General features: G+C 36.9%; 1 protein-coding gene across 3 annotated transcripts in view; it reads left to right on the forward strand.

Annotated features, from left to right (window-relative positions):
- DGKH (diacylglycerol kinase eta) overlaps positions 1 to 7,746 on the forward strand; it is a gene marked incomplete at its 5' end in the record, with an annotated part of 172,228 nt that extends 164,482 nt beyond the window's left edge. For 2 of the 3 annotated variants that reach the window (XM_082675918.1, XM_082675919.1), the window contains 2 exons: positions 892 to 1,000; positions 7,478 to 7,746. In XM_082675918.1, coding sequence (XP_082532044.1) covers positions 892 to 1,000; positions 7,478 to 7,530 — 162 coding nt within the window. In that variant the 3' untranslated portion in view covers positions 7,531 to 7,746. Of the gene's footprint in view, positions 1 to 891; positions 1,001 to 2,487; positions 2,619 to 7,477 lie in introns of all 3 variants that reach the window. The other variant, XM_082675917.1, reaches the window with a different exon arrangement.
- Between the last annotated feature and the right edge of the window lie 6,491 nt (positions 7,747 to 14,237).

Genomic DNA, 14,237 nt, shown 5'->3' on the forward strand with positions numbered 1-14,237 from the left:
ATAACAATATACTGTAATGAAAGTTATGTGAATGTGGTATCTCTCTCTCTCAGAATATCTTGTTGTACAAATGTAATGCCTTTTCCATATCAGCTAAGCAATTCTCATGCACTGTGGCTATAACCTTTGCAGTTTGAGATGCAACAGCAAAACTAGCATGAATTTCTTTTTCCTTCTTCACAATTTCACAGACAGAAGATTCGTTCTTACTGTAGGTCTTAGCAAGCTCAGCATACAATTTTTCTCTTTCCTTATTAAGTCGAGAACTTTCAGCTTTTCATTAAAGGAAGCAATTTTACAGCCCCTTTTTGGCATATCTGAATTGCCAGCTTCACTACTCTTGTGCCTCAGGGCCCTTATTAAGTAAAATAAGTGTGACTGGAACACAAGCACTGTGCTACCACAACAGTTGATCTGATAACTCAGATGGCTACTAAGTGACCAACAGATGGGATACGCTGGACAAAAGGATAATTCACATCCCAGACGGGATAGATCAGGATGGCTCACGATTTCATCATACTACTCAGAACGGTGCACAACTTAAAATTTATGAATTGTTTATTTCTGGAATTTTCCATGTAGTATTTTCAGACCGTGGTTGACCGCAGGCAACAGAAACCGCGGAAAGGGAAACCACAGGTCAGGGGAGACTACTTTCAGATGCACTTTTCTTGAACCAACGAGAAAAAGCTTTTATGTGAACAAAGGCATCTTATGGGAATCGGTACCTTTTCAGGAGTACGTAACATCGTGAACTTTTGGGGAAGAAGTTATCACTTCAACAATATTTTGTGTGGATAACTTACATCTATGTTATCTGTGCTATCAGAGTGGGTTTTTCTTCTCCTAATATCCTGAGAAAATTCTCTTCTTGCTCGACTCGAACAGGAGCCCCCCATGGATTGCACCAAGAGAAACAGCAGAAGCACAGTATTTCGTATTGTGCCCAAATTCAAAAAGGAAAAGGTTCAGAAGCAGAAGACAAGTTCACAGGCTGGTAGGTGATCCACACGGGAAGGGAAGGGATAACATTATGAAAAAAATAACGTATTGAGGTGGTATCACCTCATCACCGAGGGGATGAAAGTGATCTGAGACTAGAGAGTGGTGATTACTGCAGCATGTTATGAATGTACTAAATACCACTGAACTGTACACTATAAAATGGTGAATTTCATTTTATGTTCACTTTACCATAATAAAAAAGTCATATCACACCTAAAATAAATCCAAACACGAGTAGGAGTCTGTAGTCATGCAGTTAACAAGTCTACAAGGTGGTTGCCGATTTGCTTCTACTTTGCTGAGTGAACGTCAGCATGTCTGTTAGACGGGTCTTCGTCTTGCTAACAATAATTCAAGGCTTGTAACTCGTTTTCCTTCTTCAATGTGCAAAATCTGTAGCATTTTGATAAATGGAACGTAGAAACTTTCGTTTACTCCTTTAACTTGCTAGATATATTGTCCACCTCAAGTTATATATTCTCTTCCTTCTCTTTTAAGGACTTACGATGCCATTTCAGCCCCTCAGTAATGACAGTCCACTGTGACACTTGTATTCTCAAGCAAAGATTAAACTCTCTCTTGGGTATTCTTTCAAGTTCCCTTTCCACCTTTCCTTAGAGATTAAATTTAATGCTGTACTACTGCTAAAGACCTTCAAGTTCTGTGTATATGATGGTAGGTGCCTTTCATAATCAAATCATTTTGTAACTCTTCTGAGTTAGCCATCTCATTTTGAAAAGTGATACATAACCTTATTTTTGACAATCGTAAAGCAGCTATTGAAGGGCATTTTAAAACCAAATGTGGCAAACAAGGAGACTTTTATTAAGCTAATCAATGTTGGGTAAAATGTATAAAAGAGTGATTGTACATACTGTAAAATAACAACCCAACTAATCTTAGAAAGCGGTGTTGACAGTTTTTAGATGACATTAAATTGATTTAACAATACATTTATTGCTATAATTATCAATAATGGTAATCATCAAAACCAATAAAGGCAGTACTTGAAGTCAGCAAGACCTGAAGCAGAAATCTGTGTAAAATTGTACCCTGTGTCAGATTTTAAATTTTAATTAGCATTTGTAGCTAATTAAACTATAATAAGTTTCATATATGGTCCTTAAGGAAATCATCAGAGCTTATTTAGACCTTGTACTACTGATCCTAATCATGAGAAATACATTTTTTATACATACTGTGCAGTTTGCATGGCTTTAAGGAGGAAATTGAGCTAAAGAGAAAGGCACAGGTGCGCAGCAGTGAATGTCCTTGTAGAGTCAGATCCTGGTGTTGACTGATAGTCTGAAACTTGCATGGGAAAACGTGGAATTGCAGTTTTGTTGAGACAATACCTTGAACCTTTCCCTTTGCTAGCACTGCCGCTGTACTCTGTTTCGCATCTTCTTTGGCCAACCTGTGCTTTGTGATGCATTGAGCATGTAGAAATTAAGGGGGTTTTGCTCTTAACTTTGGTAGTTCAGAAATGGGGCACAGAGGAAGTTGCTGCTTGGCTGGATCTGCTCAATTTGGGAGAGTACAAAGAAATCTTCATCCGTCATGACATCAGAGGGGCTGAACTCTTGCACCTGGAAAGGCGAGATCTTAAGGTATTTCCTTTGTGCTACTTCTGCTCTTAAAATGTTTCTTGCAAAACAGACTCCTTTCTCCTGTGCTGTTCTGTTCTGTGCTTATAGCTTGGCTTATGTTACGCAAACGTGCAGTAATCTAATATGCCTTGTCCTGTGGTCTGAGTTCCTGGTATGCATTTTGAAACAAGAATGTCAGCAATATTTTTCTGTCAAAATCATTGACTGTTATAGCTAAAGCTTAGCATGAACTTAGTAAGTTTTCTCTGCATCCATTGGTATGGCTGTTCCTGTGCTAATATTTCCAAATGGATCATATTTCCATCGGCTCATTTTTTTGGATCAACGTGAAAGGCGATATTGTTGCTGAAAATATCTAATTAAAGGTTAACAACTAAAAATTAATTCAAAATGCCAATACCAAAGCCTTTCTAATATATGGAACTAGATGAGAGACTTACAGCAGTGGCTACTTGGAATCCTGTGATTTGGTTGTGTTTCAAAATTGAGCTTTCAGAGGTCACATGAACAACTAGACAAATAAATTCAAATTTCCTTTCCATGACTTATTATTAAAATTGTATTCTTCTCAAAAATAAATTTATTATTTTCTTTAGTAAATGAAGTAAAAATTATGCCTTGTTTTTGCTAGAAGGCAGCCCAAAGTCTGTTTGTCTTTTATGACAGGGAACGAAAAGTATTAATTCATGGTCTGCAGCAGTTCCCTTTTATTCTTTGGGTGGAGACACAACCAGAGAAATGGCCAAAGAAGCATATTCTGTCCCAGGGTTAGAAGTAGGATTTTGTAATGTTATCTTTTCTTACCCCACGCTGCCGTTTAAAAATTCCAAGACTGATTCATAAGCAACTGACAAAGCCTTCAACATTTGTTGGATTGATTCCTTTCCTGTAGACCAGGTTCTAAAATGCATAGAATTATGAGACAGTAAATTAGTAATAAATTCATGAACTGTTGTGCCTTTATCTACAAATACGTTAGCAGAGATCTTTGACCCCATGATGGGTAACCTAAAGTACAGATTTTTATAAAGCAGAGTCATAAAGTTTTAGCACATCAGAAGTAGACACCACTTATACCTAAACATTTTTAGCCAGAATAATAATAAAATAATAGCTTAACTAATTATCTTAGTTGAGAGTCCCAAATCTGGAACATAGCAAAATACATAGTGTTACAGTTCATAAAGTAAAAATTACTTCAACACTTGAATACACCAAAAACTAAATGTAGAGGATCATTACGTGGAACATATTTGTGTAGCTTCTGATATCCTTGGCAGGCAGCAATATTTATTGAATAGCTACTGATTAATATATTATGCCAGCTTCTCTAGGTGGCATCTGCCCTCTAGAAGCTTGCATTCCATTTGCCGTGAATAATCGTATGTTCAAGGAAAAGGCTGTGTGTGTATATAAGTAGACATGTATATGTTACATATATGTACATACAAACATATATAAACATACACACACAGTGAGTGAAGCAGTTATTTGCAGAGTGAAAAAACAAAGCTCACACAGAAAAGTCAAAGTTAGACTGATAGGACCTGGCTGGAAAAAAAATAAGAGTACAAAGGAGCTGCTGATTAAGAATTATGTTAGTAAAATTTCTATTTAGTTTTTCATGAAACTTTTTTGTTGTTTTTATTTTTAATGCAAATTACATTCTTTCCCTTAAAACTTTTCTTTTAGAAGTTTTATTGACATAGTCCATTTTAACTCTTTTGGTTCTAAAACAGGGTGTGGGGCAATGGGAAAAGAAAGTAATTTTACAGAAAGAGCCTTCAGTGGAACAAAACCGAGCTAGAGAACGAGCTATCCTCGTACTCTGTGGTTATAGCTGTAAGAGGGAGCAGACCCTTCAGAGGAAAGTCTCTTAATGTTGGTGAAGGGTTACCTACTCCCTAGGTAATCTTGTCCATTCCCATTGCTTCGAATACTGTCTGAATATATCATGGGTTCACAAGGTTGTGACCTCATTTGTAAACTTTAGGATTATATCACCAACTCTACTTGCTACTTGGCCATCACACAGGATGTCAATCTTAACGTGTCCACACCAAACTTCTACTCTCCTGTCCTACTCCCATTCTGCCCCTTCTCCAGTGCTCTACATCTTAGCAACTCAGGGATGTGAGCTAGAGAAACCCAAGGTCATATTTAGCACCTTCCTCTTTCTTATCGTTTCCCCCCTAACTCATTAAACCCATCACATAGTTTGACTTTAATCTCCATACATTTCTCTTTCTCCTTTCCACAGTCCTTCCTCTTGCCTGTGTAAGGTCAGTATCTTCCTAACTGGCCCTCGCATTGCTACTCGTGCCCTCTCTCGTCCATTATCCACATTGCACAGTGACATTTTAACATCAGGTGTATCACTTTTCTGCTTAAAACCTTTTAGTGGCTTCCCATTTCAGTTAGAATAAAGACTCGCGTCTATGGGAGGCCTACAAGGTCTGCCTATATAGTCAACCTGCTATGGAATACTGGCCCTTGCTGGGCTATATACCCTTCCACCCTGGCCCTATTTCATTTGCTTAAAAATACTGACCTCTCTCACCTTAAGGGTGTACCCTCCTATGGTATGCTTCCCCCCCTCCCCGTCACCTGGCTAACTCTCCTCAGATCTTGGCTCAGGTGTTACTTCCTTATCATCAAAACAACTAGAGATAGCAATGTGACAGTCTAAAGGTGGGAAAGGGGAAATATTGCTAATGTGTTTTAACAGACAAATAAACTGATTGCATTATTTTACCTCCTAGAAGGCAGTAGGAAAAAGTGAGGGATAACAAAGCAAATGGTAAAGACACAGGGGTTTTGTTTGGTTGGTTTTTTGTTTTCTCCATTTGGAAAGTTGTATATGTGTGCGTAGAAGGGTAACAGTATCTACAAAGCATGCCTCTGCAAAGTTAAAGCTATTCATCCAAAGAAAGAAAAAGTCAACACTAAAGAATATGATAAAAATAAATACATAACAGACATCATGGCATAACTTTATCACAGCCTAACTCCTAGAAGATGTGAATGTATTGAACTCAAACTAAAGAAAATATAGCTAAGAAGTTAGTGTAACTCTAGGGAAAACATTCATCTCGAGACACCAAAATAATAATTCTGGGTAGAGTCTGCATCTCTCAAAGAAGTTTTTATTCTTGAGAATACAGTGGGCACATGGCCTAAAATAAAATATTTAATATTAAAGGTATTTCTTAATCAGATAACTATGTTATCACAAAGTATAAAGAACATTAAAATATGCCACTCAAATCAAAGAATCTAAATGCCTCTGTAAATGCATCTGCCTTTCTATCTTCCTGTAGGGTTTGGCCTTGCTTTTAAGTTTGCTGTTTTAGCACACGCTCAGGAAACGTGTAGTTGCCTTAAGACTAATTGTGGATGACCTGGTATCATATGAGCAAATATTTTTCAGGGTCAGTTAAATATTGTAAAAATGATACCCTGAAATTATCTCAAGCTCAAAAAGAGCACTGGCTGTGGAAGGAGTATTTTCCAGAAGAATTCAGAATCATCAGTAGCATTGCTGCTATAGAATTCAAGGAGATCATAAAGTATATGGGAGAGAGAGAGCGCGCGCGCGCGTGTGTGTGTATCTTCTCAGACAAATAATCTTGTGGTACCTTATATTTTCTAGGCTGCTTTGAAAGTCATCTTTTTCCTAATTTTCAAATATTTCACGTTCTTTGTTTTGTGAAGAAGTTGTCTGACTTCACACAAATTGATGATGCCCATTACGCTTAAAGAAGCTATAGGGAGGCCTTCACCATCTCTTTTAGTTTTTCAGACAGCAAATACTATGGCTGTCTTGGATGGGTCTCATTTATCACTGCAACAAGTATTTGTTCGCCAGGCTCCTGCTCTGTGCTGCCCACTCTGCAATCACCATTCATTTCTGAAAACTAAATATTGGTTCCTTGGTTCTTTTTTAGGAAGATAGTCCTTTAAGAAACAAGAATTCTGAGGGAAAGGGTCAAAAGTGTTTTGAGGAAAAGCATCAACCCAGATACATACCAATGTTTATGTAATTGTTTATACTTATACATTACGAAGTATAAGGAATATTTAAATATTTCACTCAAATCAAAGGCTCTAAATGCATTTGGATTCCACATTTAGGTCATGGGCACTGGAGTTTTCCCTGAGGATCAGGCCTCACTTGTAAGTTTAATATTTTAGCAAGGAAATGTATAGTTGTTTTAAGACTAATTGTGGATACCCTGGTGTCACATGTCACTTCTTTCAGAGATCACAAAAGGACCTGTGGTTTTTTTGTTTGTTTTTTTGTTTTCTTGTTTTTCGGTACGCGGGCCTCTCACTGTTGTGGCCCCTCCCATTGCGGAGCACAGGCTCCGGACGCGCAGGCTCAGCGGCCATGGCTCACAGGCCCAGCCACTCCGCGGCATGTGGGATCCTCCCGGACCAGGGCACGAACCCCTGTCCCCTGCATCGGCAGGCGGACTCTCAACCACTGCGCCACCAGGGAAGCCCGGACCTGTGTTTTTTAAAACAAAAAAAAAAAGAAGAAGAAAAAAGAGGAAGTAATTTTGACTCTTAAAGAATTGCCCTTGTGTATAACTTATGAGAATGTTACATTTAAGAGTTGTGTAAGATGTGATTTTTTTACCGGTCGGCAATTTTTTAATGTCAGGGTTTTTTTGGTTTTATAAACTTACTTTTCTAACTTTTACTTCCTAAATCATTGAATGTAAACTAAAATGAATGAGCTGAATGCTAACTGTGTTATTAGCTAGTTAAATATTTAATCCTCAGTTTTTCTCTTGTCAGTAAACTTCTTCCTCTTTCTTTTTTCTTTCTTTCTACCTTTTTTTTTTTATTTTTAGGACCTGGGGATACCGAAAGTGGGTCATATGAAGCGAATTCTCCAGGGAATTAAAGAGCTTGGAAGGAGCACACCCCCAGTCTGAGGTGTAATCATATTGGTGCTGTTCCTTGGAAGGAAAGTAATTGCTACTTAATACAAAGTCCTTGGGAGCCATTGGCTGTTCTTGTAGTTTTCTGCCTAGATAAATAAGCACCACTGAGGCACCTCTACGGCTTGATATGGGTGAAAAGTTTGATTTGAGGTATTAGAAAATATTTTGTGCCACAAAAATACATTCCACAAAGCCATTTTCTTATTGTGCAAACCTGACACATTCAAATTTGCTCATATTAGTAAAAAGGTGGGAGGAATCTGAGACAATTGCATTGTCCAAAAGGTGGAATTGCACAATGTTTACTTTCCTTTAACCTGGTCAGATGGAATGTTCTTACCGTGCAAACACATAACAATATGTAGCTGAAATTTCTTGGGTTTCATTATTGGAGGCATTGGCTTCTTACTTAAAATCACTGGCTAGAAGACTAAGATGTAAATTAAGTGGTGTTTTGAATTGGTATCACCTCAGATTCCTAGCTCTCAGTGGTCAAAGAATATGGTTAAAACCCCTCAAATACTATGAATGAATGCAAATCTTAATGCACGATGTTCCTGCCTGAATTGTCTTTCTGTTTCTTGCATGTCACATTTAATATGTAACACTTAGCTTTAATGTCAGTTTTAATGGAATTTAATTTATTACTACCTAAGTACCTTTTGGTTGGCTAAAGGCACTTTTCTGTTCTTTGATGTGGAATTTTGCATAAATATTCTATATCTAAGAATTTGTGAACATGTGTCTGTGCCCTAATCAACAAATGATATATATCTTATGCAAGCCAATTTTATACCAACCTATCATAAACAGTAGGTGTGCACATTAAGAAAATTCTCTGGATATTTTCATAAAATTATATGTTCTGTTGCCTAACAAAACTTATTATAGCTCTCCGTACCAAAATTCCCACATTCTGTTTTAAATTTTTCATTTCAATTAAATAATTATTTAATACTCTGTTTGCATGTATAATATAGCAGACTGTTGACATCCAGGAATTTCCCCAACGTCTCAACTGGGATTGGTATACTGATTGGTCACCCAGACTCGTCCACTGGCTAAAGGGACTCCTGACACAAACTTCCCAACAAAAGAGATTTAAATTTTTTCTTAAGGGCTTTCCATTATTTATTATTATCTCACTTAATTCTTACATCCTATCAGGTAGATATTATTTTCCTTTTTGTAAACCACTATACTTCAGTCTAGCGCATGAGGAGTCAACATTACAATGATCAAAATCTTTGAAAGCCAAAGGCATACATATCAAAAAGTCACAAAAATGTCCTTAAATAAATTTTCTTTAGACATTATATACCAAACAATTAATTCTAATGTTTAAAAATCTTCTATATAAGAGAAGTAGACAGGGTACTACTGACCCAGTGGTTAACAATTTTCAACAAAGTAGCCCTCTAGGTAGGTGCTCAAAAGATATACATATATACACGTATACATTTGTATGTACATTCACACTTGTGTACATGTAATCTAAACTATACTCTCATTGATATTTTCTAGACATTTATTTTCCAGATGCTTAAAGAGAAATATAGGTGGGAAAACATTTAAAATGAGCTATTGTCTGACATATAATTTAATTATATCAAAAGGGTTTAAATATTTGATGCTTATCCTTATTTATAACTTGAGTATTTACTAGTAAAAATCACAAAATTTGGGCATCTGAAAAATAAATGAAACTTGATAGGTTCCTGACCAAGTGTGTCTGACTATATATTTTACCTAAGTTGTGAATAAATGGAAATTTTCCAAAGCGAATTGTATCAGGTAGCTTAAAAGAGCAAAGAGCTACTCAGTTAATTTTAATGTTATCCACACTTATGAAATCAAAGGTCTTCCTTTCCAGTCCCTTTTAGAGTCCCTCACCCTGCAAAGTGTCCTGCTCTTTCAAGCACTTCCCTGTGTTCTCAGAACTCTCTGCTGAGATTGCGGATCCCTGTCCACAAAAAAAAAAAACAAAAACAAAAAGGAAAGGTGGAGGCAAGGAGGCAAGAAATCCTAGAAAAGAATGAATTAATGCAAACATCGTTACCGATTTTCACTCTCCCCAAATTCTCCTTTGCCAATAGGAAAGATTATCTAGTTATCACATGTTCAGAATTTAAGAGGAAGATGTAAATGATTAGATTTTGTATTTGATGTTGCTTTTTCACTCTTGAGTAACATCCATTATATATGTTGAACCTCAGTTAACAGAATCCTTAGCTAGAATTTTCCAGCAAATGGGTTTTGAATAAGAGCATTTTTCACTGTATGCATTGTCTGTGCATAGCTATGTGGGACCCAAAGGACATCACTCACGCCTGTTTGCCAGGATGGTGCCCTCAGAGCCTCCAGAGGCCAGTGTCAGCCTCGCAGAGGAATCAGCTTCTCATGGTAGATGAGGTTACAACAAAGATAGGAAGAGCTTCTCCACGTGGCCTGATCCCGGCTCTGGGGAGTGCAGGTGGGGCCTCTGCACTTTGGTCCATGTGTAAGCTGAGGTGAGAAGCTCAAGCCTGGGCCTGATTGCCAGCTGTAATTGCCGTCTTTCCTCCCCACCAGACTCCGCTGCAGGTAGATAATTTGGGAGGGCTGGAGGGGAATCACAGCTCACATCCACTTCCTTTCATTTTCCTTCACTGCTCGTTTTCCTGAGGAACAACTTACTTGTCAAGAAAGGGACAGGGTCAGGCCTAAATAAAATTTCAGAGTACTCAATTTTTCTCTTCCATCTGTCCCTCCACCTCACTTTCTGAGTTTCTTGCTTACTTCCTGGCTTCCCATTTTTCCACGTGCCCAATAGAGATGGTTGCTCAAATTCTCACTGCCACGTACTGCCCTTTCCTCATCAACTGTCCCACTACAAACGGACTCCTTTTATCTTGCCCCAACTTAGCACCCACTGTGGGTCATCTAGCCAAGTGTTAGGAAGAAAACAATGTAAAGAAACTGATTTTACAATTTGCATTTTATAAAAGGAAAGTTACTAATCTAAATGAATTGATGGATTAGATCATTTGAGGACCATCACATATATTGCTGTGGCCGAGAAGAGGCGATCCCTGAATGTGTAAGATCTGTGCTGTCCTACATGGTGGCCACTAGCTCCATGTGGCTGTTTAAAGTTAATTTAATTAGAAATTTAGTTTCTCAGTTGCACTAGCAACATTTCCATCACTCAATAGCCATAGTAGACAATACAGATGTTGAATAGTTCCATCACTGCAAAAATTCTACTGCATAGCACTGCTCTGCATCATTGCTACTCAAAATGTGGTCCATGCACCAGCAGCATCCGTATCACCTGGGAGCTTATAGAAATGCAGAATCTCAGTCCATTCCAGCCCTGTTGAGTCAAGATCTTCCTTTTAATAAGATTTGTTGGGTGATTAGCACTGGCCTAGATGCGTTTTTCTCTCTCCTAGCTAGGAGGGATCTGAGGTCTTTGAAGTTTCTCAGAATAGCTTGCTATCCAACCCACTGTTTCCTATCCCTTCTCCAACTAGTCCCAGAAATGAGCTGAAACTCATGCATCACCCAGCTGAGTTTTCTTCTCAATCCTTATTCCTAATCCAGGTTCTAGATGAGCCCTACCTACCCAGTATATATTTTGGTTATATTTTGGTAGATAAGGTGGCACACAGGAGATTGGCCAACACAACTGGCCTCTCTCCAGCCCCTCACCCCACGTCTAAGTCACTAACAATCTGCATTTGCTCATGTGACATTCTCATTTGTTCACAACTTAAGTCACAGGGAACATTTCAGAAGAATATGTACGGAGATAAGTAAAGACCGGGTTGATCTCCAACAACTTGTACTTCTCACTTTCGTCTATCAGTAGATTATCCTATTGACATAGTTCATGCTTGAGGACACATGCACACATTAAATGAATCATTAGGCATGCAAAAAAAAAAAGAGAGAGAGAGACCCAAAATGACTACAGGTAAAGTGAATGCGTCATTAAGACCCTAAAAGAAGGCATGTTTTGCTAGACTAAAGTCTGGCTTTCTTATTATGCTAACTCATCCTGATTTTCAGATAGTTAATAATTCCTTAAAATAGTGCCTGAAAAATAATATATTCTTGACCCTCAAAATACAAATTATTTAATTCTATAATAAGATCTGTCCGAGTGTGACATATGGTCAGTAAGCCTTTACTTAATTTTTACATAGTTATATAATTGACCAAAACATTATTGCCTAGAGATTCTTTAGCTAATTTTAATGAATAAAGAGACCACTACTTTAATCTCCATAGAAGTTGTTTGTAACAGGAATTGAGGAAGGAAATACCCATGCAAAACTATGACTTAGAAAATTAGAGTGGAAACGTCTCTACATCATTTCTAAAGTAAATGACCTATTATCTCCCACTGGGTTGACAACATAGTGGGCTTTTCTGTTGTATAGATGTGAATTCCTTAAAGATACCGCTTTTCATTAAGCTGTAGAAACATTACATCTTTCAACCTTGACATCTAGGATCTCTCCTGCTCGCTCCTTCCAAAATGAACTTATCTTGCATTTTTCAAATGCAGGTTGGATGAAACAATGGGTTTAGAGATTGATGATATTCGTGGCAGTTCTTTAAATCAGCTGAAAAGAGTAAGAAGTGAAGATTCCTCAATATTATTGGTCAATGGAATAGCTTCCCAAGTGGTTTCCAGAGCTTGGCTGCCATGCCTCTGCCCTCACTGCCCCACGCCAAGTGCCATGGGGCCTGGGGCTTGTTTCTCTCTGCTATGGCATCTCCCCAGTGACTCTTGTATAGCAATCTCTGTGTCAGTTGGGGAATATGTTGCCCTTGCAATAGAATGCCTTTTAAAGAAACAAGCAAAACTTTAAAGAGGCAATGATTATTGATTTTTCTAATACACAAAGCATTCATTTTTATTGTTATTATTGTTTCCTCTTTATTTCCTCCAAGTTTTGTTGAGAGACGTCTCCTTTAGAATAAAAAACTGTAAAGGTTTATCGTGACAGAGAACGGAGAGATAAAAAGACAGCTGGACTGTACCTATTTGTATACTTCTTTCTGTTATTTTCAGGAAAAGAAGTTTAACAGAGTAACTGAGGCTGCCTTAAACTCAGTAACGATGTTTAAGAAAAACCCCATATTACTAATATAGATGAACAGGTTAATTCCCTTTATGTAATTAAGATTCTATTTACATATATTTATATCCTCTCCCTCTTAATTTTGTATGCACTTCCAAGTTTTAGTTGGAAAAATAGAAACCAAGCCACTACTTAAACGTTATAAAAACTCCACATAAAATATTTCATTTTAGCTACAAGTTATTCATTGTATAGGAATTTATGAATAGTCTGGATATTTCATAGAACTGCATTTCAAGAGCAAGTTAATCAAACCTAAAGGAACATAGGGTTACTTTCTCAATGGATTAACGTAAGTTTCATACTCAGTTGATAATGCCACTGAAGTAGGATAATGCAGTTAGATATTCAAGCTAAAAAGGAAAACAAATATATTTTGTTGTCCTTACTGTTTGCACTATTGTTTGCCACTGCTTAGCCATATCTGTTTCTATATTCTAAGTATTAAGCTGATATGTAGCTAAAGATTTCTTACAGTTCTGGTAACTGGTAACTAGTGCTGTGAAAGGTTTTGGCGTTGTAACATTCCCAGTTTTGTGAGTTATATATTGTATATTGAAGATGACTAATAAATTGGAGTAATATATTTATCTAGAGCTGGGAAAATATAATTATTTTCAAATCTTCAAGTAAGTTGTATCGAATTTTTTCTTCCTCTTAAGTGAAATGAAAGTCTCAGTTTTACATTAAAATGTCTATTTATACAACAGGTTTCTCCTTTTACTGGTTTTATTAATTTTCATATTAAAATTTTTCTTATCTTTTTATACCAAAAAACTGGTCACGCTGGTGATTCAAACTGCCAAGATGTATTTTAGTTTGTAGGACTTCTGGCAGACAAAGTATTTAATAACAAACCAGCTTTGTATATTTTGTGGCTTTGGGGGCAAGTATTTTACCTTTTGAAACTCTATGCGAGGCAGTGCTGATATCAGCAAAGTCAGTAATAGACAGTATTACTCATAATCATCAGTAGAAGGTTTTTACAAGTTGTATAAATCAGTGCATTTATTTATTATGTCGTGAAATGTAATCTTTATACAAAATGCTTATTCTAGATCTTTTCTTTGTTACTGCTGTTGCTTAGAGTGTAACAGCTCTGTTAATGATTTACTTACGTACTTGAAGTACTCATTTCTGTCAAACAGATGCCCAGTTTTTTTCCGTGTAAAAATCTGATTCTTTACCATCATAGATAACTGAAAAGTAATAGGGAGTTTGTTAAAAAAAAAAATTTCATGTTTAAGATAAATATGGAAAAAGGCATAAAGCCAAAAATGAAATCACCAATATTAAGTATTTACTGTAACCAAGGGATTCATCATGCTATATTTTGCCAATATATATTTTATCTTCAAGTCAGGACTGCTTTTCTGTAGTAAATTTTCAATTTTTGTTGTAAAAGAGATCTCAGTTGATTATACTGCCAATATGACATTTGAATGAACATTAAAAATCTGGAACCCTCCAAATTTCACATACCTCCAGCTCTAGGTTTCAGGGTGTATATTTTTAACAGGTTTGCATTTGAC

This window comes from Grampus griseus (assembly GCF_964374135.1).
Source record: "Grampus griseus genome assembly, chromosome: 18".
Taxonomy (NCBI): Eukaryota; Metazoa; Chordata; class Mammalia; order Artiodactyla; family Delphinidae; genus Grampus; species Grampus griseus.